General features: G+C 41.7%; 1 protein-coding gene across 4 annotated transcripts in view; it reads right to left on the bottom strand.

The window, feature by feature from the left end:
* CNNM2 (cyclin and CBS domain divalent metal cation transport mediator 2) overlaps positions 1 to 21,767 on the bottom strand; it is a 116,986-nt gene that overhangs the window by 9,242 nt on the left and 85,977 nt on the right. Inside the window, exons 2-7 of one of the 4 annotated variants that reach the window (XM_056494983.1) lie at positions 18,295 to 18,438; positions 12,285 to 12,422; positions 10,029 to 10,198; positions 7,108 to 7,201; positions 4,637 to 4,702; positions 834 to 1,018 (exon numbers count right to left, since the gene is read on the bottom strand). In XM_056494983.1, the coding sequence (XP_056350958.1) occupies positions 834 to 1,018; positions 4,637 to 4,702; positions 7,108 to 7,201; positions 10,029 to 10,198; positions 12,285 to 12,422; positions 18,295 to 18,438 (797 nt within the window). Of the gene's footprint in view, positions 1 to 833; positions 1,019 to 4,636; positions 4,703 to 7,107; positions 7,202 to 10,028; positions 10,199 to 12,048; positions 12,114 to 12,284; positions 12,423 to 18,294; positions 18,439 to 21,767 lie in introns of those variants that run through there. The other 3 variants (XM_056494984.1, XM_056494985.1, XR_008840832.1) reach the window with 3 other exon arrangements.

Raw genomic sequence — 21,767 nt, 5'->3', positions numbered from 1 at the left:
TCTAGTATGTCTACCCTTTTCCACACTCTTAACATTGAATTAAATAACAGAAGTGAAGTTCACAAATCACTTGAGTTACATACAAACAAACTGTGAACATGCACTTAATTTAAGAAAAGCATCAATGTCAACTTCTGGCCATGGGACATCAGCTTCCCTGGACTCCCAGCTGGGCTGGAATTGCTGCCAGCATTAGCTGTTCCTCAGCTCAGCTAGATTTCCTCTCCCACAGGACTCGCACACATTTCAGCGTGGGATGCACCATGCTGGGGGACAGAGCTGTATTTCATGCAGCAACTCACTGGTAGTATGAGACATGAGCCTAATACATGTGAAGTTAAGATAAAGAGAAATATCCAAGACTTCTCCAAGTTGAAGAAGGATGGCAAGTCGGAAAGTAAGATCAAGAACCCCAAACTGAAACCAAAATCAGAAGTGAATAAAAACTGCAACGAACAGTAAATGTGTCATCCTTTAGAAAAGGACAGTGTCTGATAATGAAGGGTCTCCATTTCAGATGGGTCCAAAAGCTTCACGAGGATTGGTCTGACTAAAAGCAAAGAGGTTATTTTCTATAATATTTCCTCAAAGGACCTGAAATCCAGATAATTATGTGACCAACCTACTTACAAGTCCAAATGAGAAGAACAGTGAAGACAAATCAGCAGACAGCAGATATTGGAAAAAAACGTAGTTTAAAGTAACTTTTAAACAGCTGCTTTCATAATGCTATTTACTCACAGAGGAATTTAGAGGGAATTCCCTTCCCCAGGCTCTCCATCCTACCAGCCAAGCCCGACTTTCCAGCAGGGTCTTTCTAGGTTTTTTCCTACCTTGACAAACTGAATGTCTGTGAGGGCTTTCACTGAGTAGTCTGGAACATACACTTGGAGGAAGGATGCATTCAGCTGGTTGTTGCTGCTCCCTAAGGTCGGGGTCACGGCGTCAATGCGGTCGCTCCGGTTTAAAGAGTCTGAGTGATTCAAGCCACAGGGCCGAGGTGGAGACTTGTTTTCAGCTAAGAAACAGGCAAGAGCAAGAGATTCCTTAACTCAAGTAGAAAATGTTTAATGTCACCAGTTTCAAAGGGACATAATAAATTGTGATGTAAGACAAATAAACTGCAAATGCTTAATCCATTCATAAGTAGATATGTGGCTAAACAACCAAATTATCCTGAACAATGGTACATTTTCAGTCCAGAGCTGGTAGCCAGCATCACTGAGTATATCCTAAACAAACCTGTACTCGTTTATGCTGCAACAGACATGCCCTGAAAACACAGTGCTTCAGCTGATGAGCAGAAACTACCACAGAAAGGTAACTTCCCAAGGCTCCCTTACAGGGCATCTTGATAGTTAGACCATGCTTAATATATTTTTATTTCTTAATCATTGTTACTCTCATCCACAGCCAGTCCCAGCTGAACTTTATCCCCTTTTATTTCATCTGATACCTACATATGCCTTGCTCCCTGAGCCAGAGCAGAGGGAGTAACAGAGTCCTCAGTGGACCAGAGTGCAGTGCACATGACAATTACTTCAGCATTTGCTCTCAGTGCTTGAAGTAGCAAAACCTCAATGCAGGAAAGCAAACTCCATGTAGAACATGCCAGCCAGTGACACAGGCAAAATAGTCCATGCTACAGAGAAAAATCTGTCCAGGAAAGGAGAACACTACAAACATCATTTTTCACCATTGGCCTTCAAGTCCTGCAGGGTTTCACTTGAAGACCTCACAGCTGTCCCATGAGTGTGACTGGACACAGTCTATCCAAAGCAAACGTGCTTTTGGGACAACACAGACATTCTGCATCTGTGGCTTCCACCCACACAGTGACCCAGAAGATAGGAGGGCAGAAATACATCCTAAGAGAGATTCCAAGCCCTCCTGCAGAAGGGCTGCTCCCTGGGCACACACACAGTACATACTGATCAAAGAACTATCTTTGAGATGAGAGAATTTTTGGATCTTAATGCACTTAAAACTCATTCAGCCAGCCCAAACTCAAACTTGATGTAAACTACGCTACTCACCACATGATCCCCATTTTCAAGCTGTAAGATAATTTTCATATAATCTTAAGATACAAAATCACTTTGAGCAAATGAACAAAAATATCCTTACAAGCTTTTCAAATTCTTTTTTGGAAGACTTTTCTACATATAATTTTATTTCTTAAAAAAATCAAAAACCTCCCTTAAATTTAACCCTACCTCTGCCACTTAATCACTAGAAATGTATCTTCTTGTCCAAATGACACAGCCTGTTCCACATCTCTGAATCCAGCCTTTCCTAAAGCTAACACTTTAGAATGCAGAATTGGCCTGATTCTTATACCCCTCTTAAAATCCTTCTGACATTGTCTTTATTGCAATTTTAAAAAGGGGAACAAAAAACCACAGGTTCTGACAACTTGATAATTTCCCGACCATTTCTGCACGATAGAATTAGAGCAGGACCCTATGGCAGCACCAAGTGCAGGCTTAGGGGGAAGCACTCAGAGCCTTGCAAGATTTTCCTCTGTGCCAACTTGAAAGCCACAGGAGGCTGCAATAACAGCAGGAGCCAAAACTCTACCTGCACACAGGGCTTGATGCTGAAATTCCCACTGGAGAACAAGGAACTGTGAAGGCTGGATGAATTTGTCCTCTTTCCCACCTCTCTGTACACACAAAATATGGCTCTGTGTGACAAGAAAAGCATCACTGCTGCTTGGCATAAAGGCTGGAACAACTTTACACTAGTGTGACCTGCATCTGCCCTTTCTTTCCACCAGGGAACTTATAGCAGATTACTAATAAAAAGCAAAGATATACAGCAACACGGCAAAGCGTTGTAAGGAAAAAAAAAAAAAAGAAGAGGTGAAACAAAAGGACAGAACAAAAAGGTATTATTTCTAAAAATGTGAGGGAAACAACATGATTTCTGGATCTCATTCAGTTCAGGTAAGATAAGATAATGAAGAGGAAAGGATACAGAAAGAACAGATGACAAACACCAGGCAGGTCCATGTTAGAGCTTCTCTACCCAGGTTTTCCCACACTCCTCACCTTTCTATAGAGGGGATAAAGAGCACAAGCCACAAGAAGGACATCAGTACAAGTGTGTTATGAATTTGTGTATAAACAACAGGATTATTTTCATAAGCACCACACAAAAGGTCTGAGTTTCATCAAAACTGGAACCACACTGCCATAGTGACCAGGCTTACACTACCAGCTCCTTATAAAGGAGATTCTTCCCACTATTATTTTTCCTTTTTGTTTTTGTTTTTTTTATTTAACTGGGGGAAAAGCTCTGAAAGTATGCTTGGCATTTTTACTGGAAACAACCTATTCAAAATGTACATTTATTTGTAGAATGGAAAAGGAAAAATGAAAGTAAAAAAAGAAGACCTGGCAAAACAAAATAACCAAACCAAGAATCAAATCAATAATCAAAGTTGCCAAGCTTAAAGGAGATACTTCAATTTAAAAAAGATCAAATTTCTCCCCCTTCTTTGGTGTTTAGCAGCAGGAAACTTTAACAGAGCAGGAAAAAAGAATCCTCTGCAAGGCAACAACAACCTGTAGTTTGTTCAGAATGTGCATGAAGATAATTTAGGGACCAATGATGAAACATATTTTCCAAAGTTAAAGAAAGAGTGAAATACAGGAAGCAGATGGTGAAAGTGCATAAAATGCATGATATGTATTAATGTTTAAGAGATGTTTCACTTAAATATGCATATCATTATCTTGTTTGCTTTTAGTTCTGAGGAAAGACTGAAAAAAAACAGAAAAGACTTCAAAGGAAGATATATGCTCACTGTGGCCCAAACTATTTTAGGATTCTGATCTTCCTACAGACTTTCTTGATGGGTTTCCATTTTTCCCAACCACTCCACGCATGCAGTGTCTGCAAAGCTCAGTTCTTGATGCTTCCCAATTAACAATCTCTCAACCACATCTCAGAGATCTTTTTGGCCCAGTTTGTTCCCTTCTTGGTCTCTGCACTCCAAAAGCATTTCTGTGCCAGTCAGCTTGGTAATACAGCAAGGAAAGGTCTTAAGCACAACAGGAACCAGAAAATCCTCCCAGACTTCTACAGCATTCCACTGCAAATCCATCCACTCAGCAGATCACTGTGCTGGTCCCTGGCATTAACCTCACTGAGAGAAAGCTCAAAGCTTTCCAGGAATTGAAATGGCCAGACTGTATACAAACCATAGAATTTACCCATAAGAGAATATAAAATACTTTCATTAAGTAAGTTTTCCTTTTATGGCAGTTTAGCAGCAGACATTCTCCTCTGCCAAACACATTTTCCTCAGAGTTTTTTATGCTTCAGCTTGGGGGAGAATACATTCTTCTAAAAAACCTCCCCTCCTGATTTTCCATCAGTGTTCATATGAGAAAAAAGAACAAGAACACATTACCAGATACATTTTCTTAAATGTGTTTTTAGTTCTTCCCATTTTGATGACTGAGCAGTTACCATAAACAAAAGTTCAGGATACCTACCTGTGAGGCACAACTCTGTGCTGGACTTCACCCTAACGAGCAAAGGGGTCAGACAAATACAGACTGCAGCTGACTTTTCATGGCATCAGGGCAGTCACAAGAATGGTGAAAATAGAAGCATGCAGATTTACCTGGAGAACCTGCTGCTAACAACTCTGTTCTGCTGACAACAAAGGTACGAGACAGGGACAAGGGAACTAGAAGAGGGAGAGAAAAAGGATGAGATCACGACCAGAAAGGTGGCAGCTATCCACATTCAACAGGGGAAGGAGCCAGCTGACAAACTGATGAACTAAAACCAGAAGTGCAAATCAACTGTGAAAAAGCAAAGGGTTAAAACAAAAGCAAAATCAAAAAACACAATCAAATTTAGGTATAAACCAAAAAACAAGACCAAGGAATTGGAGTGAAGTGAATAATTTTCACTTGCTATTTTAAATGATTATCCAGCACCAAACAGTCATCAAGGTACAGTCATGTTCAAAAAGAGCAGTGGTGCCTACTCCAGCCTAGCCTGGAAGGCAAGAATTAAAAAAAGCCAGAAAACATTCAGGGGTGCTCTTCCATATGAGAGCAAAATAACAGAAATAAAGCCAGAAGATACTTCATAGTTCTTCAAGTTTCCAGTAAAATATCAAGCAAGGCTGTGATTCTCCAAGATCACCCCTGTTGGGATAGGTATCATACTGCTCACCATTACTGCAAATCCTTCCCAAGCTGCACTTAAAAAAACCCTTTGCTTATTTGTCTGTTTATTTTCTGCAGTTTTATTTGTGGGGTTATTTTGGTTTTTTGTTGTTTGGTTTTAGTGTTTACTCTCCTGTTAGTGACTTCATCTTCCAGGTAGGGAGAGCAAGCATGTGTAGTTTATTTAGGACACACAGAAGAGAAGTTTTATTTCATTCCACAATAAATTGTACTTTCCCTCAGCTTTCCTATCTACACAGAGCAACAGGAACTTATTTTTATGAGCTCATCTCAACAGAAATCTCAGGATACCACAAGACATCATAAAATAAATTCCATGAACCTGGAGGCAAAGCTAACAAAATACGGGATTTTCTACAGGTGGAAAAAAACAAAAAAAAACAAAAAAAAACAACCAAAGCCAACCAATTGAAGGTAAATTCAAGATTGGCCAAGATTACTTTAGTAATCTTGCATGTTCTTAAGTGTGACATGATGAAATTAAAGACGGATTTCAGGGCACACAAAGAGGAGACTATTTGACTTGATAGGACTTGGGGCAACTGGCATGGTTGTGGGGAGGGTTAGGAACATTTAAAAAAGATAACCCAAAACCCAACAACACATGAAAACATTCAAACTGAACAATGCTGGCAAAACAGATGCCACAGGTGATTTCCAAGTGTAAGCCTGGTAGAAGTGACCATGCCTGATCACCCCAGCTCCATGCCTGGCCTGTACTGCAGAAGCTGAGGACATGATGCAGTTGTACATGTGTCACAATTCCTCATGAACACAGCTGCTATCACTGAGATAAAATCCAACCAGTGGTCTGCATGCTTTAAAACATCTCAAATCTCAAAAAAGTATAAGCTACTGATCAAATTAAAGTGCACATAATTAAGGAATTAGTCTTGCCTGTAGAAGTGAGCTCACAGAGGTCCAGAGAACTGCTGCTGATTGTAGAGTCTAACAAGGTTACACTCATAACTCACAAAACAATTTCCATTCCACCACTATTTGATGGTGTATATACACACAGGTACACACATGGAAAGGGAGCAATCCTGAGTGTACAATTAACACAAGGTGCCTCTCAAGTGGAATGTAAACCCTGCTGTGATAGGACACAATTTCAGCATGAGTAACATCTCTACCTGGAGCTGAACAAGTGGTTTTGTGTCAGCAGAAGGCCAACACCAGCTCCAGTGCCCCAGCTCACCCAGCAGGGCTGTACATTTCCAGCTGAGGTCAAGACCTAAGTGGTGACACTTCTGGCAATAAAATTCATCACCAACTGCTGAACTCTAGCATTGGAGCCAACTCTTGGTGGATTATATGAGAATTCCCCAAACTCTGCCAGTGAGGTGGTGGCTCGTGTGGCTACCACTTGTGTGCTGGTAGGTGGCTCACAGTCACCCTCAGACACCACCTCTTCCCTCTTGCTGATTTCACAGGTGCATTTTCACACAAGCTGGCAGGAGCAATTGTTTTTCTGGCACTGCTCCACCCTTTTTCTCCAGACAGCTTAAGGCACAGACTGGCAAAGAGATCCATCCCCAGCCTAACTGGGCAGCTGCTCCTCACACCACTAGATGTCCCTCTGCCATTAATTATTTTTTCCTGTTAATTCACTCCCTGCTACCCTGCCATGAGCAAAACTGCAAAGCTTTCCACCAGTACCAACCACATCCCTGGCTAAAGTAAACTCTCACATCCTCTGGCAGCTGGCAAACCACTGCCAACTGCTGGGTTCTGCAATCAGTGCCAGCATTGCCACCGGCCAGTCCCCCAGGGACACTGTGGCAGGCTGTGCTGGCAAGGAGGTGACAATCCCATCAGCCCCACAGGCACAGCCAGACAGGCCTGTGCAGGAGCTCAGACTGTTCCAGAAGCAGAAGATAAGAGGACATACCTGGTGATGCTGTGAGGGCCATCACCCCATAGTAGGAAAAAGCACCAGCTTCAAACTTCATCCCCTCTTTCCCAGCCTCCACTTCCACTTTCCCCTGTTAAGGAAAAGGAGAGAGAGCTGCAATTAAAAGGGACCATGGGTCTCAAGGCACAAGATCAGACTTGAGCCCTGAAAGACTAAGCAGTGTCATGGTCCCAGCAGTTTGTAACACTGCCTGAACTGGGACAGACCCTGAAGGGCAGCAGGGATTTGTGCCCTGAGCTAGCCTGTCTTTGATGCCTTGTGGCCAGCATAAGTCTCTGCAGAGGAGCAGGATCAGGATCACCACACAGCTTTGGGTTGTTACTATTGCCCTGCTCCAAGTGCTGCCAGGCTGTTTTCCTTAACTGCAAAGTGAAAAAATACTCCTGCAGTAGCACAACAAGCTTAAATGTAGCACAATCATCTGGCACCTTGAAGCACCTAGACATTCTGGGGCACAGCTCACATTCACACAGAATTCCCTCTAAGACAAATACAGGAAGGGAGATAATGTGTGAGGAGGCTGGCTGCCTACACCGATGAGGCTCCCACAGAAATAAAGCCCTTATTCCTGAAGGAGCAGCCTTGAGGATACCTTGGCTTGATTTCTAGCAGTTTTGCAGATTCCAGTACCATTAAGATCCTGCTCTTTCACAGAGTCTTGCCTACAAAAGACCCTCAGTGCTTCCCAAGATGTACAAAACTACACTACCATGCAAGTACACCTGTTTCTGATGTGGGCTCAACCAAATGTATAACATTATGTCCTACACAGGACTCCAGAACAGAACTGACCACATTAAACATAGCTGTAAAAACATCCCAGGCACTCTGGTACACAAGTAGACAAAAATAATTGTCTTTTTAGTGGGGCCTGTTTTTCATGTCCATCCATCCTTACTGCACTGAGACTCACAGCACACAGACAAAAGAGATCTCATCCAGTTTTCAGGCTGAACGACACAAAATTTAGAATTTCAGGCAAACAACAAAATTACCTGCAATGCTTTTCCTCTGGCTAGGTTGGGAAGGGGAGACAGACTGCCCATCCCAGGTATACTAAGAAGACTGAACATTGTCTAAACATAACTGGGTGAAGATGAGGCCAAAGGTAGAATTTATTTCTAAGCATTTATTTCATTAGCCCCATCTAAAGTAAATAACCATGCCTTTAAATTTACAGTACTAGACAAGGGCACAAAAAGGTGATAATGAACTCAACCTGCATGAACCCAAATACCAAGTCAGTTTATCTACCTGTCCCAGATGAGAAAAACCACAAAATCTGCCTAGCAGGAAGAAGATGCCCAGCTCACAAATCTACTTTCCTGCTACCACAAGAAATAGCTTCATATAAATCTCTTTTAAAACCAATTTCATTCTATGACACAAAAGTAGCTTATTACTTCATTATAAGCCTTCCAAAAGGTACAGTTCTGTCACCCAGGAAAAGACTGGTTACACACAAGAAGAATATACATTTAATTGTTTACTGGCATGCATTTAATGTGAAGGCATTCTTGGTCCCTCTGTGTGAGAGAATAAGTCCAAGTCCATTTAAATAAAAAAGCAGAGTATTTTTCCTCTCTTGATCCTGGCAGAACCAACCTTGTTACCATTTTTGTAGTATGTATTTACTGCAACACTCACTTTTCCAAATGCATTATAGAACTGGCATGTTGTTTTTGCTAAATACTTATTGATTGCAAAATAGCTCAGAAAGAACTGACTGTTCTTTTGTACCCCCATGTCCTCCATTTTCATCTTTGCAGCATTACATCAGGAGGATTATCTTGCCTTTGGAATATTTCAGATTGTAACAATTCAATATGTAAGAAAGAGCAGTTAAAGAGATACCAATGGCTCCTCAAATTCTTGGGGAAAAAAAAAAGATTTTTTTTTAACATCAGAATATAATATCCCAGTGCTCTCACACCTGTTTATCACGGAGTGTTTAAACTCGTGCCCTCCCCTTTTCTGTTTTAAAGGCCATGTTAAGATTTCAAGTCTTGTGCTAAAATTTCAGCCACAATGCCTGTACTTTTACAACCAAAACTGATTTTCAGTTGTGCAGGAGAGAGAAGAACATTTCCAGCAAAATTTCTCTGAAAGGACTATTCCTGTTTAAATGGTGCTGGATAGAAACTAAATTTCTGTGTAAAGCTTCACCGAAGCCATTCAACAATTCCTGACTGATACAAGACCTGGGAGATGCCAGCACTGGAAGCAGTCCTGTACAGAACACACAGAAAACAGTTCTCCTGCACCACCCAGGGCTCCAATCTAAAAGCCACAGCAGTGCAGGGATCTCAGGGCAGGATAAAGGCTTGGATGGCAGGGTTCCGAGGGTCTGCATTCTGCCAGGCTGTAGCAGGAGGTGACATCAGTTCAGTAGATGGCACAAGGCCCCCACTGAAACTTGTGCTTCTCACTATACCTCAGGTACAGACTTAAAAACTGCACAGAAAACTGTAATTTCTCCAAACCATCAAACTCCCTATGCCACCTTTTGCAAAAGGAAAAGGCACAGCAGATAACGTATGCTGGCCAAATTCTTATGAAGTGGCATTTTCTGCACCCCTGTTTTCCAAGCAGTGTCAAATGGGGATTCCTCTGCACTGTCTGTCTTGGGATAGTGAAAGCATAAGTAACTTTTGGCAGATCACTGAAAGTGGGAAGTGCTTTCTGTCCTTCACAACTGGTTTAACTGAAGGTGAAAGCAGCTGAGTGAACTCTTCAAAGTTGGCAAGGTCATAAAGGAGGCAGGAGCAGTTCCCAGGAGCCACAGTTCCCCTCCCATGTTTGAAAGAAGACAAACTTCAACAACTGGAACAGCTAGAGAGGGGGCTATATCAGGAGATAAAAGGTTTAGCACATATCTACACAATCACATGTCTGACCTGTAAAATGAGAACAAAGTAGTCGACGGGCTTGTTTCGCTGGTAGAGGTAGTGTTCTGGGGCTTTCTTGTTCTTCTCATCATACTTCAGCTCCTGGATCACGTTGGGATGTTTTAGCAGCCTGAGAAGGATCTTCTCTGACATCTGGGATGGACCAAATGCTTCTACTTCTATAACACAAGATACAACTTGGCATTACACCTCATATGCCTGGCAAGAAGTTAGCAATACTCATTAATAAGCATTTGCCTATAATAGACACACAGATGCAGAGAGATCCATTATGGAATTGCAGGTTTCCTGTCTTTTGAGACTGTTAGATTTGTAAAAGGGAGGGGGAAAAACACAGTAACACCCCAACTTCCATTAATGAAGTATTTTTCAGAACAACCAAAAATCATGTCTTCATCTGAAAGGGAAAAGAAAAAGATGGTCTTGCCCTCTTGAGAGTTCTGAGTCACAGAGTTGTATAAATAGAAGAGCTTTACAGTTAGGGAACAGAGAACCTTCGAATTTGTTTTTTTCTTCCCTAAAAGCTATTAAAGTTACTGCATTTATTGCACTTTATTAAAATAAAAAAAAAAATTAATTACTGCTTGAGGCCAAGAACGTTGCTTTAGAGAGATGTTCTACACAAATTAGACACAACTGGGGCTGCCATGGCTCATATGGGAACAGTTACTCAAAGCGAAAGAAGTACAGGTCAGCTCATGTGGGATTAATGCCTGACACACAGAACACAATCCCTATCCACTTGATCTTCAGTGTTTCCAACAGCAGTTGTTTGAAGCAGAAAAGCTCATCCTTGTGTGGGAGAGGTAAGCCAGGGACGTCGAGAATTACACATGCAAATTGACAAGCTTTCCCAACACCTCATTTCAGAACAGGACCATTAACAACTCATCATCTGCTAAAGAAACTATTCTCAATTTAGAACAGAGAAGCCAGAACTGTAGCTTCCATCTTTTTTAGCAGAGGCTTCACCAACAGAACTGTATTTAAGCTACACAATCCTTTCATCCACAAAACAAGTAGAGAAGCAGCACTGTAAGACTATGTCAGTTGAGCAGGTGTTTATGGAACTCCATGGAATCTTGTACACTACATGAACAAGGCCTTGCTTGCTGTTAAATCCACATCTTCCTGTTGAACTGCTTGCTTTCACCAAGGACACACTCATGTGCCCATGGGCTGTAGGAGTCGGAGCCTTCTAAGGAATTACTGCCCCTCAGCTGAGATGTGATAACCGATCATGTACAAATTTCTTTCAAGTCACAGAGGCAAAATAAAGCATGAAGATAGACTAGGAGCATCTAGGCAGGCAGTTACTGCATCTTAGAGGAGGGGAAGTACTAACTTCCAAGTGGAGCTGGCAGACTTCAGACAAAGCAACTTTATCATTTTCCACCCATGAATTTATGTTGACATGGCAGCGAAAGGTGATCATCTGAAAGGCCTGCATGTGGCAAGTCTTTATATGTCAAAGAGAGACAGCACAAGCAATAGGAAGGCATTTTTCCACAAGCTCTCCTGTTTAAAGGCCTCATCTCTGAGGTGAAAGGGCCAAGTTTATGACGAAAGGCAATACCAGCTGCAAGAAACCATTCAAGGCCCTGCTCTCTCTGCCAGACTGCCCACCCAAGGGCTAAAACATCAAGATGTTCTGGGATGGAGACAACTGTCCTCTGAAACCTCTGAAGTCATCAACGGAGGTCACACAAGCCAGACAGAAATCCATTTTAAAGAGTACAGTTCAACCACCTGTGCAGTCTGCATTAAATGTGTCAGGAGAGTTTTTCACTTGAAGTCATAAAGTCTCATGGAACAGGTTTAGACCTTCCTGCAAAAAGTCCCGCATCTCTTTCTGGAGAAGGCGCCAGAGTGCAATTACAGCCAGCTGGCCAGTGGTATCGAGTCCTCTTTGGTTTGTTCCCTGAGCTCTTCCTAATGGGGTGTACTTGCTAGTCGTTAATCTGACGGACTCTAGACATGCAGTGCGGCACTTGGCATTCATCCTTACCTTTCAGACCAATTTAAAGTTACTGGTCCACCCCTGGCATATGTCTCAGAGGGTTCATGCCGACACTGAACACAGGAGAGGAGAGAATTTAAAAAGAAAAACACAACAGTGGCATTATTTGTCACCCCACAATCCAGCCTCCCTTCCCACCTGTACTGTCCCACCCACCTCACCGGCCTTTGCTGGCCAACTCCGAGGCTCTGGCACGCTCACACAGAGAGATAACCCGCACTTGCCTGTGGCCAGGAACCGGTGCATTGCCAGGAGCAGCTGCGGTGATATTTTAACCTTCATCTCGCTGTCTGTCTGCTTGAAGGCAGAGAAGTCCTGCTTCCTGTCCCGATGAGCTACTTTCTTTTTCGTCTTGTTATCAGCTGGGGAAGGGAGGGTGGGAGAGGAAAGGAAGGAAGTGATTTCTGTTAGAACGGGGTCCAACACGAACCGCGCTGGCCAGTCAGCCAGGATGGCCACACGGAGCACAGGGTGCAGGCAGAGCCCTCTGCAAAGCCCAGCTCAGCATCACACAGCCCAAACCACAGACAATCAGGAGCTGTGCAGCCATGGGACAATGTCCTGCACAGCCAGGCACCCCAGCCTCTGTCACGTCTGTCACCTTGGTCAGGGGAAAGTCTCTGCTTGCAAACACCTGACTGCAGAGCAGCTCTGCATGTTACACTTCAGCTGGGGAGAAGCCCTGCCCAGCACTACTAAACATCAAAAGGTGTTGTTTTACAAGCATAGCTGTGATAGCTGTTTTTTACGTATACATTCCTTAGAAAATTCCCAGCACGTACACAGAGGAAATAGACAATAACTTATTTCTTTTGCTGCACCATTGGCTTCAGTGACTCTGCACAGCTGTGACAAAATCTGCATGCCTTTGGCTGAAGTATTCCCAATATCTGGTATATGCAGTTTCTTTTGTCCTGTCTAAACTTCAGGAGAAGCTGGCAAGGCATACAGCCTGGAGGTGGGAATCTCTGGCCACTCTACAGGCCCTGAAGCCAGAATAAAGTACAGAACAGCTTCAGAAGTTCAGATACAGGTATTTGTCTGCTAGTGATCCTGGACTCCTGTCCTTTATTCAGCTAAAAACTTGCCACTTGGTTCATCTGCATCTTAAAACAGGCTCTGTGGTGAGGAATCTCCATTTGTGAAAGACAAGGTGAAAGAGACACAGACAACCCAAGAATTACCATCTACCCCCTGAGCTAATGCCCAAAAAATGCTTAGGAAACCAGGTAAGTGGACAGCTATGGGTATGTTGAGGTATGGTATATATCAGTTCCAAGGAGAAGAGGTCTCTACTCAGATGGTAGGGTGCTGGCTGCTCCTCCCTGGTGACACCACGTGTAGGGTGGCAGTGGCTGTAAGCAGCACAATACTGTCAGACAGCTCTGAGCTTACACGTGTTGAGCCAATTCCTGTGAGCCGCTCAGCAATGAGACATGGCTCAGTTCTAGGGCCTTTGAGGGGGAATATCCTAAGAATACTACAGCAACTTGTCTATCAGCCACTTAGTCAATTGGTGTAAAATTACTGGGCTTCTGAAGGACCACAGGCACATGGATTCATGGCACAGGATTTGGGCAGGCACACAAAGAGGTGTAGGTGAAGCTGACACCATGAAACTGTACATACTCCCAGGTGCTTGTTCAGATTTTACATGCAAAGATGATTAAAGTGATGCACCGGAAGCCACTGAGATCTGGAGCCCTTTACAAGTCCAAATACATGCTACAGATTACATTAGGCTCAGAGTGGCTGAGTCTGAGGCTTGGAAATGCACAACTCTGGTAATTTACAGACTTCTAGATTTTCCCAAGTCACCTAGTCTTTTAGACATGAGTACATCAAGATCCTCAGCTTCCTAGGAACATGCCTCCACTACAGGACACTATCCACTATCCACTACTCCACTATCACAGACTCAACAGCAATACTGTACTGACAGTCATTTATTTATTTGAGATATCTTGAGCGTATTCTGTAAGCAGTGCAAATCAGAAAGTTAGAGATACTTGTTCCCAGGCACATGGAGAAGAACAATGGTGACCCATGTCCTTTTTCTTCTTTGAAAGCAGAAGCCCCTTACCCTAGTAGTACTTTACCCAAGACCTGGACTACATCAGGGACTGCAGTTTCTCTTCCAAAAGCAGGAATAGAAACTACTGAAGGGACTGCCTACAGACTAAAAACAATCCCTGCCTTAGGAAGATAGATTGAGACACACCTTATCTTACTTGCAGTTAAAGGAGAGATGCATACCAAAGCAATGGAAAATTAATAGGAAAAAAGTCGCCTAGAAGCTCTCACTAGGTCCTATCTCTTGTAAGAGATAAGAAGAATAGAAACTGCTTTTTCTGAAAAGCTCAGAGAATGTTATTTTTAAAGCACTATATCTGAGGTGTTTTCTCCCAAGGAGCTCTATCATTGCTCTCTACAGGGAGGCAAAAATCACAAGTACAAGTGTTGGCCCTGGGACAGGGAAACATCTCTGTGCTTTTCCTTTGAAAGAGCTGTAACACTGCAGGCTTCACACTGCACTACTGGTACCTGAAAACAAGATCAGCATCACACAATGGGAAGATGCTTTAAATCTTTCTGTCCCTAATGGTCATCAAGGTAAGATGACCCAGGCTCTAACCCAAATGATGGGCAATTTCAACTCCTCCTATTTTTTTTCCTTAGCAGCTTATCCAAAAATCTTCCCTCAAGAAAAATGTCACATGGTTATAGCAGAGCCACATGGCTTAAAGCCATTATCTTTGCTTATTTTTGCAAGGGATGGTTTTAAATTGTTCTTTGCTATCCAAACAACTTTTGAGTTTCTTGTAAGATGTAAGAACCAAGAACTGGATTGTGACTGATGTAACTGAATCTGAACCAGGTACTTCCTGTGGGTCCTTTCTCCAATAAGGGAGATGGAGATGTGGGCACTGAAGTTATCTTGGTGTGCTCAAGTGATCTCTGCTTACAGAGTGCTGAGAGCTGAAATGCTGTTTGGTTCTGCAACAGGAACAATGAGATGCATAAGGGATACTCTCATTACAACTTCTGGTGAGGTATCAACAAATACTGCAAACACCTTCAGTAGGTTCTGGGAGTATTTAGACTTCTCCTTCAAATTATAGGCAACAAGACCATGAACTCTGGGCTGAGGTAGGGAATGCCAGAGGATGAATGGTCAAAACAAAATTAAGGTTGTGATATCTCTCGTAATAATCCTAAACTTTGGTGCCTGATGGATAACATGATGAAATACTGAATTAATTTCCTTGAAGGAGCCTGCTTGGACTGGAGACAGCTACAGAACAGGCAGTTCAAACCTCAGATCACCCATTCAGCTGGAGAGGCAGGCAGGTTGATGGGCACTGCAAATGCACCCAGGCAATTGCTGGGGAATGTCCTTGTTCTCCTCCTGTGCCTTTTTTTGTCTTTAGGACAGAGGAGACATCTGCAGTGAGCTCCAGACAAGACAAAAAGATGATAAAACTCATCTTCAAGAAGAAGCTAAGATAGGCCACCAGACAAACCCGGACCAGAAGAATGAACCAGTCTGTGTAGTCTAACACAGAACAAACAGCTTTCTCTCTTGGGCCTCTGAGAAAGCTGAGAAATGCCCTCCCACCATGGTAGAGCAGCAGAGGACAGATTCCTGTAGTGTGCCAACCATGAAAAAATGCTACAACTTTCCAGTACTAAGAGCCAAACACTGGCAGCTCTTCAACATAACATGGGCTGAAATGTGCCATGTGTCATGACAGAGACCTCATCTTTCCACCCCTTCAGCATCCCCAATACAAAGTTTCATCCTCAGAAGTACTCAGTCTATCCAAATGTTGAAGGATCAGACATATTGAATAATTTTTCCTGCTCTCTCTTCTCCTTGCTCCCAACACCTCTGCAAGTGACAGCAGAATAGAGCCACATGAAGACATACCACACATTTATTTGGCAATCTCCAGAAATTCAGCTGCAGAGTTCAGCAGTGAAAGCAGCTTTCAGCAAAAACTGTAAATATATTATTGCTGCCACTTTAACACAATTCAAATGTTTTTTCATGGAAACAACAGAAAGGCACAGCTCCAACAACAAGGTCAGCCATTTCATCAAATTTCAAGTTTCCATCAAAGCAAAACAAAACATTTTTAAAACTTCAGAACAAAGTGTAACAATGCTGCCAGAATTTTTCAAAAGCTCTTTTTTAAAGTAAACACCTAGTACAGAGCAAATCAGTCCAAGGGTTTCAAGCTGACTTGTTCTGAGCTGAGCAAGCCAGACTGCTATAACAATGAACAGAATCAGAGGTGGGGTTACTTAAAACTGACACTGTGGTATCAACACCAAAAATAACCTGCCTTAACATATCATGGACAATAAAGTACATTCAGTAAATCCATATTCTTATACATGTTCTCATCACCAAACCTACTGGAGGTTGGCTGCCCAAGTCCAAACCCTCTCACACTTCCTGTGATCCTCACAGCTCCCTGGGATTTCTGCTCTCTCCTCTACTGCTACAGTATCCTTCAGTCCAATCAGTGCTTCATTAAGATCTCCAGTGCTTCATAAAGAAATTAGAAGCTCCTCATGGTACTTGGCAGGAGTCACCCCCTAAAATTTCCTGCATCCTCCAGGAAGCATAGGAAATTTCCTTCCTGTTCTGAATGAGGAATTTTCAACGGCAAAAAATTATGCCAGGAAGGAGAGCTTCAAATGAACTCAATGTTCACCAGGTCTATTTTATGAGCCTTCAGGTAGTAAAATTAAATTCTTGTTTCCTTGCCCTCTAACATCCTATTAATGGGTAAAGCTTTTTTTGTCCTGAAGAACAACACAGCATGATCTATGTGTTTTCTCTTAATAAACAAGGCAGGGGAGAAAATTGAAAGCATATGCAGCATTTTCCCTCATAGATGCATGTAAATATCTCAAAGGTAGATAAAGATAGGATCTTTTTGGAGTATAAAAGGAAGCTCGAATTCAGCCTGCAAAAGCATTATGTTGTAACTGATTAGCCCAACAATTCATTTGTGAAGGTATGAAAAGTAATCAATACTAACTGGACTTCTGTGATTTACATAGTAATTAGACTGTTCAGCACATGGTGAAACAACTGTAATTTACATGAACATTTGGGTACATAAATACTGATAAAATACTGACTAGGTACAGAAAACATTTTGGGCAAAAACAAGTAAGTCTATCCCAGAGTATAAAGTGCTCATTGGGCATTTGGCTTGGAGGGAGGATTGAAGATGCTTGGGTTGGCCTGAAAAAACACTGTAGAAACATTCCAATCCCTTCTGTGAGGAAAGAGAAAGAAAGCAAAGGAGAGCTGAACAGTGTTAAAGACACTTCAAATTATTATTTCTACTATAATAGAATCTGGAGACATCCTTGTGCTGCATGCAAACACAAAGTGAAAAATAGCATCTGCCAGCAAGTGATCAAACCACAGATAAGACAGATGAAGAATGACTGAAAGGAAGTTCTGTGTGCACAGCCCAGATTGTGCAGATGGGGAGAGAAGCAGACACTTTAGGTAACTGGCCAGGCTTTAATCTGGGAAAGAAGAGGATCCAGATTTCTCAAGTCCCAGGTAATGGTTGACCTGCAGCAGCATCTCCCTGAAGAGACATCAACACAAAGAAGGAAGATGTTGTGCTAAGTGTTAAAAAGGCATTTAGGACAGGCTTGTTTTCAGCCCTGAGGAAGACTTTCCATTCTCAAGACTTCTTAGTGAGTGACAGATATTCTAAAGAGACTCCATTCCTCTTCCTTGAGGCATGGTATTTGCCTGCCTCTTGCTGAAGTATAGTAGTACATGGACTACAGGCCCTTGAGGCAGAGGGACAAGAGAAGAAAATGAGGGAGATCATGAGCACTGTAACAGAAAGGTTTAACAAGCCTCAGTGGTGAACAGCAGGCAGGAGAGAGTAGATTTTTGCAGATGTAAACCTTCCTGGTAAAAGGATCAAACAAAAACTTGTTCTGCTTCTGAATTAACACAGCCTAAAAGGGTGAGGGTCCCATGCTGCAAAAACAAAAATTACTTTGACCATCTGTGGGATCTGTAGGTCATTTTGTTTAGGAAACTTCCTCAACAATTTAACTACTGAGATTTTAAATCAGGAGCATAATACCTCTCAAAAACAGCTAAAAATACAATTGCTGCTGGATGTAGTCTTTCTTCTCATCCATAAACAAATTGTTTATTTGTGAGTGTGTATTTCTACTCACTGTATAGATCTGTTTCATCCAGAATTTCAGACTTGATGATCTCTTCAATCACATCTTCTAAAGTGACAATTCCCAGGACTTCATAAAAGGGATCGCCTTCTCCTTCATTGTTTACTCTTTGCACTATAGCCAGGTGAGACTTGCCTGCAAGGAGACAGATCAGCAATTTAGACATTTTAGAAATTTCTGAATGATCAGAAATTATAGCAGAAGTAGAGACATGCAGGTATCAATAAAAAGACAAAAAGCTTGGTGTCAGGCTTTATGAAAAAAGGGGTAATGTTTAACAGATGCTTAAAAGCACAATCTGATTTCTGTCTGAGATACACATTCCTGCACCACATAAATCCATCTTATGCCCTAAAAGAGAGCTAAAGTGATCTGTGTTCTTGTTCTAATGTCTTTCCACACAAAACTGTCACCCTGGTACTGAATTAATCGTTTAATTTTGTTGTTCTGCTTCTTGTCTCATGCACTGGCAGAAGAAGGCCAGGCTGGAGCTCTCCTTTGCAGTGAGATCCCACGGATGTTTTCCTCAAGCCTGGAAAAAACAGCAACAATGACCAAACCACAGAAGCACAGGGCTAGGGAGAAGTCAGCCCCATCCATTAGCTCCTCTTTTTCCCCTCTCTTCCTCAAAAATAATTTATTTATATATTCTCCATATGGCGTGATGACACCTTATTTAGGAATTAATGAATTAAGATATTCAAAGCAACTGTCTGATCAACAAAGAGAAAAGCAAAGAGATTTAGTAGTAGATCTAAAGATTCCTGAGCTATGCATCATTCACAGTGAATTCCTGAAGTCTTTTATGCCATGGAATTATGACAGTAAGAATATATCATCATGACCCTTCAAACTGCCCTTGATACCTGTGGTTGCCAGTTTCTCCAGCTGCCATTGAAAACCAGCCCTTTGTGAAGCTGCATAAATGATAGCATTCATTCAAAGGGTCCACCAAATGCAAGTGGTATTTTGCAGTACAAATACACAGACATCAATATGCTTTCTAAACTATCAGGAGGTAAGAAACAGTGTCTCTCACACTCTTGTTTGCTGGTCTCAAAAAGTATACTTATCCCAAAAATAGTTCAACTTTGCTTAGACCCCTTTATAGGCAATAATGCCTGCCTGTTTTAAGATTCAGATTATTAGACTAACAAGCATTCAAACTATTCCAACCCAGACTTACTCATGCTTAAAGAATGAAAATATCCCGAACAAATTAGACGAGGGAGGAAAACTTATCAACTACTGATATAAACATTGCATCAGGTCAAGTCAATTCACTTTGGTAAGTTTTTCACATCTGCTTTCCCAGGGACCCAACATAAGCAGTTAAAAACAAATTCTTGGTGAATGCTGTCTGTCGAAAGTTAAATTCTTTTGCTATTCCCAGCTTGTGATCATTTAAAAGGAATTTTCCAAAGCAGGGTCTAATATTAGACTCAAAATGAAGTTTCCATTCCACTTAGGCGATATTCTCACCAAAGTAACTACTGCATAATCTGATTGTCTTGGAGCTACTCGTTTAGATGCAGATGGACATACTTTAAATACCAACTACACAGCACTGCTGAGTCTTATCTTGAGGAGACCTTATTCTACAGTGAATTAATAGAAAGATGATTTGTGATTTTTAAAGTACCAACATTCATATTGTACTGAAAGTCTTTCACTGTGCCAGGTTTTACGGGTTTTATTTCTCTGCATTCCTTGCAAGACTTCCAGCTCTTTCTACTCCTCAATGAACAGCATTAAAGTGACTTTATAAAAACATGAAAGATTTAAGCAATATTATTACTGCAAATCCCCTGTAATATATTACTCCAATTATATCCTTTCAACATAAGTCTTAAATAAGAACTGCAGCACAAAAAAAAATTACACAGGCAAAACAAATATTCTATTTCCCAGTGCTTACTCAGATATTAGTAATTTGCTTTCAAGTAAAAAGACATGGCTCCTTCAAGAACTGTTTCTATCACAGACCACAGCAGCTCATTAGCACATGCTTTTTCAGATGCTAATTCCTCAGGAAATCTGTTCTCACATATTAGTGAGTGGTAAGATCTGTTCAAGTGGGTTAAATTAAAAAAAACAAAACAAACCAAACCAGACAAACAAAAATGCCAAAAGGCAATGCTATCAACTCATGTTTCAGCTTTGATCAAAATCATCAAATTCCAGCCTTTTCTTCCACTTCTGCCTATGACAATGCTGAACTAAGTGATGAAATTTGCAATTTTGATAAGAACAGTCTTTCTAACAATGAAGTCATGAACACATCTACAAGCAACATCAAGATTTATGAAAATGGGACTGGGGAAGGACCTGAGGGGCTGGAATACAATGGGAAGCTGTGTACAAGTTTCATTCCCAAAACAAGTTGCATGCTCTTCCCACCGGAGTGGCCCCCACCAAGAATTCAGCATCACTAAAATATGTTATGTTCTCCCCATTTGAGCAGCTGCAGGACTCTGACCCAAGCAACAGCACCTAATGTGAGATGAATAACCAAAATCTGTACCAGCATCTGCTCTCTTAAGCAAAGTGAGCTGGTAAGACAGGAGTTATCAGACATTTTGCACTTTCTACAATTAAAAAGAAGGCTAGAAACACTTTTTTTCTGGCCTTGCCATAATCTTTGGATAATAAGTAAAAAACCCTTAAAATCAAAGTATCAAGACCATTGAAACTTGTCACCATGACTGGATTTTGGTGGGGTAGCATCTATACTCAGTTTTATGCTCATTATTAAATAAACTGCATGTTACAGAGAATTTGTCTGCTGAAAAGAGATAAATTATCCACACACATGGTGACTCTAACCTTTCTTCCCTCCTGACTTGTCAAGTTTTCCTGTTCCAGACTCTCATCACCCCAACACTTTGCTGGGGTCAGATGAATTTAAGCCAATCTAATAAGCTACTTCTAAAAGGGTGCCTTTTGCTCCCATGTTTTCTCCTTCCTTTCTATTGACTCCAATGTTTATATAATTATTTGATGAGACAGACCAGATATGAAAATTGCATTTCTTGTGTCTTTGCAAGATAATTTTGACCCAGATCCAATAACTTGGAAGAAATCACCAGACAGTGGAACACACATCAGAGGTGGTGATGGAGATGTTCTGAAGATGCATTCCCAGACTGGCTGCCCTCTCACCACAGAAGACTGCAAAACATCCTGCACGTATGGAAGTAACCAAGACATAAAAGGCTAAAGGAGAAGCTAGGAGTGCAAAGACGTCTATATACATAGTAAAAGAGCACAATACAGCATGTGCTCAACTGTAAAAGTGGCCTGTAAGTAAAATAATGACTCCTCTGAGTGTTTGAAACAGAAATTGGCTACAGCTTTATTCAAAGACTTTATGAGGCCACTGGCAATTATCATACTATTTTATTCAACTGAAAATGAGTGGTTTCAGCTTGTATTTTCCACTGCTAAAGACATTACAACTCAGA

Source organism: Oenanthe melanoleuca, chromosome 6 (assembly GCF_029582105.1).
Source record: "Oenanthe melanoleuca isolate GR-GAL-2019-014 chromosome 6, OMel1.0, whole genome shotgun sequence".
Taxonomy (NCBI): domain Eukaryota; kingdom Metazoa; phylum Chordata; class Aves; order Passeriformes; family Muscicapidae; genus Oenanthe; species Oenanthe melanoleuca.
The sequence above is the reverse complement of the archived record's forward strand: the minus strand, read 5'-3'. Positions and strand labels throughout refer to the sequence as shown.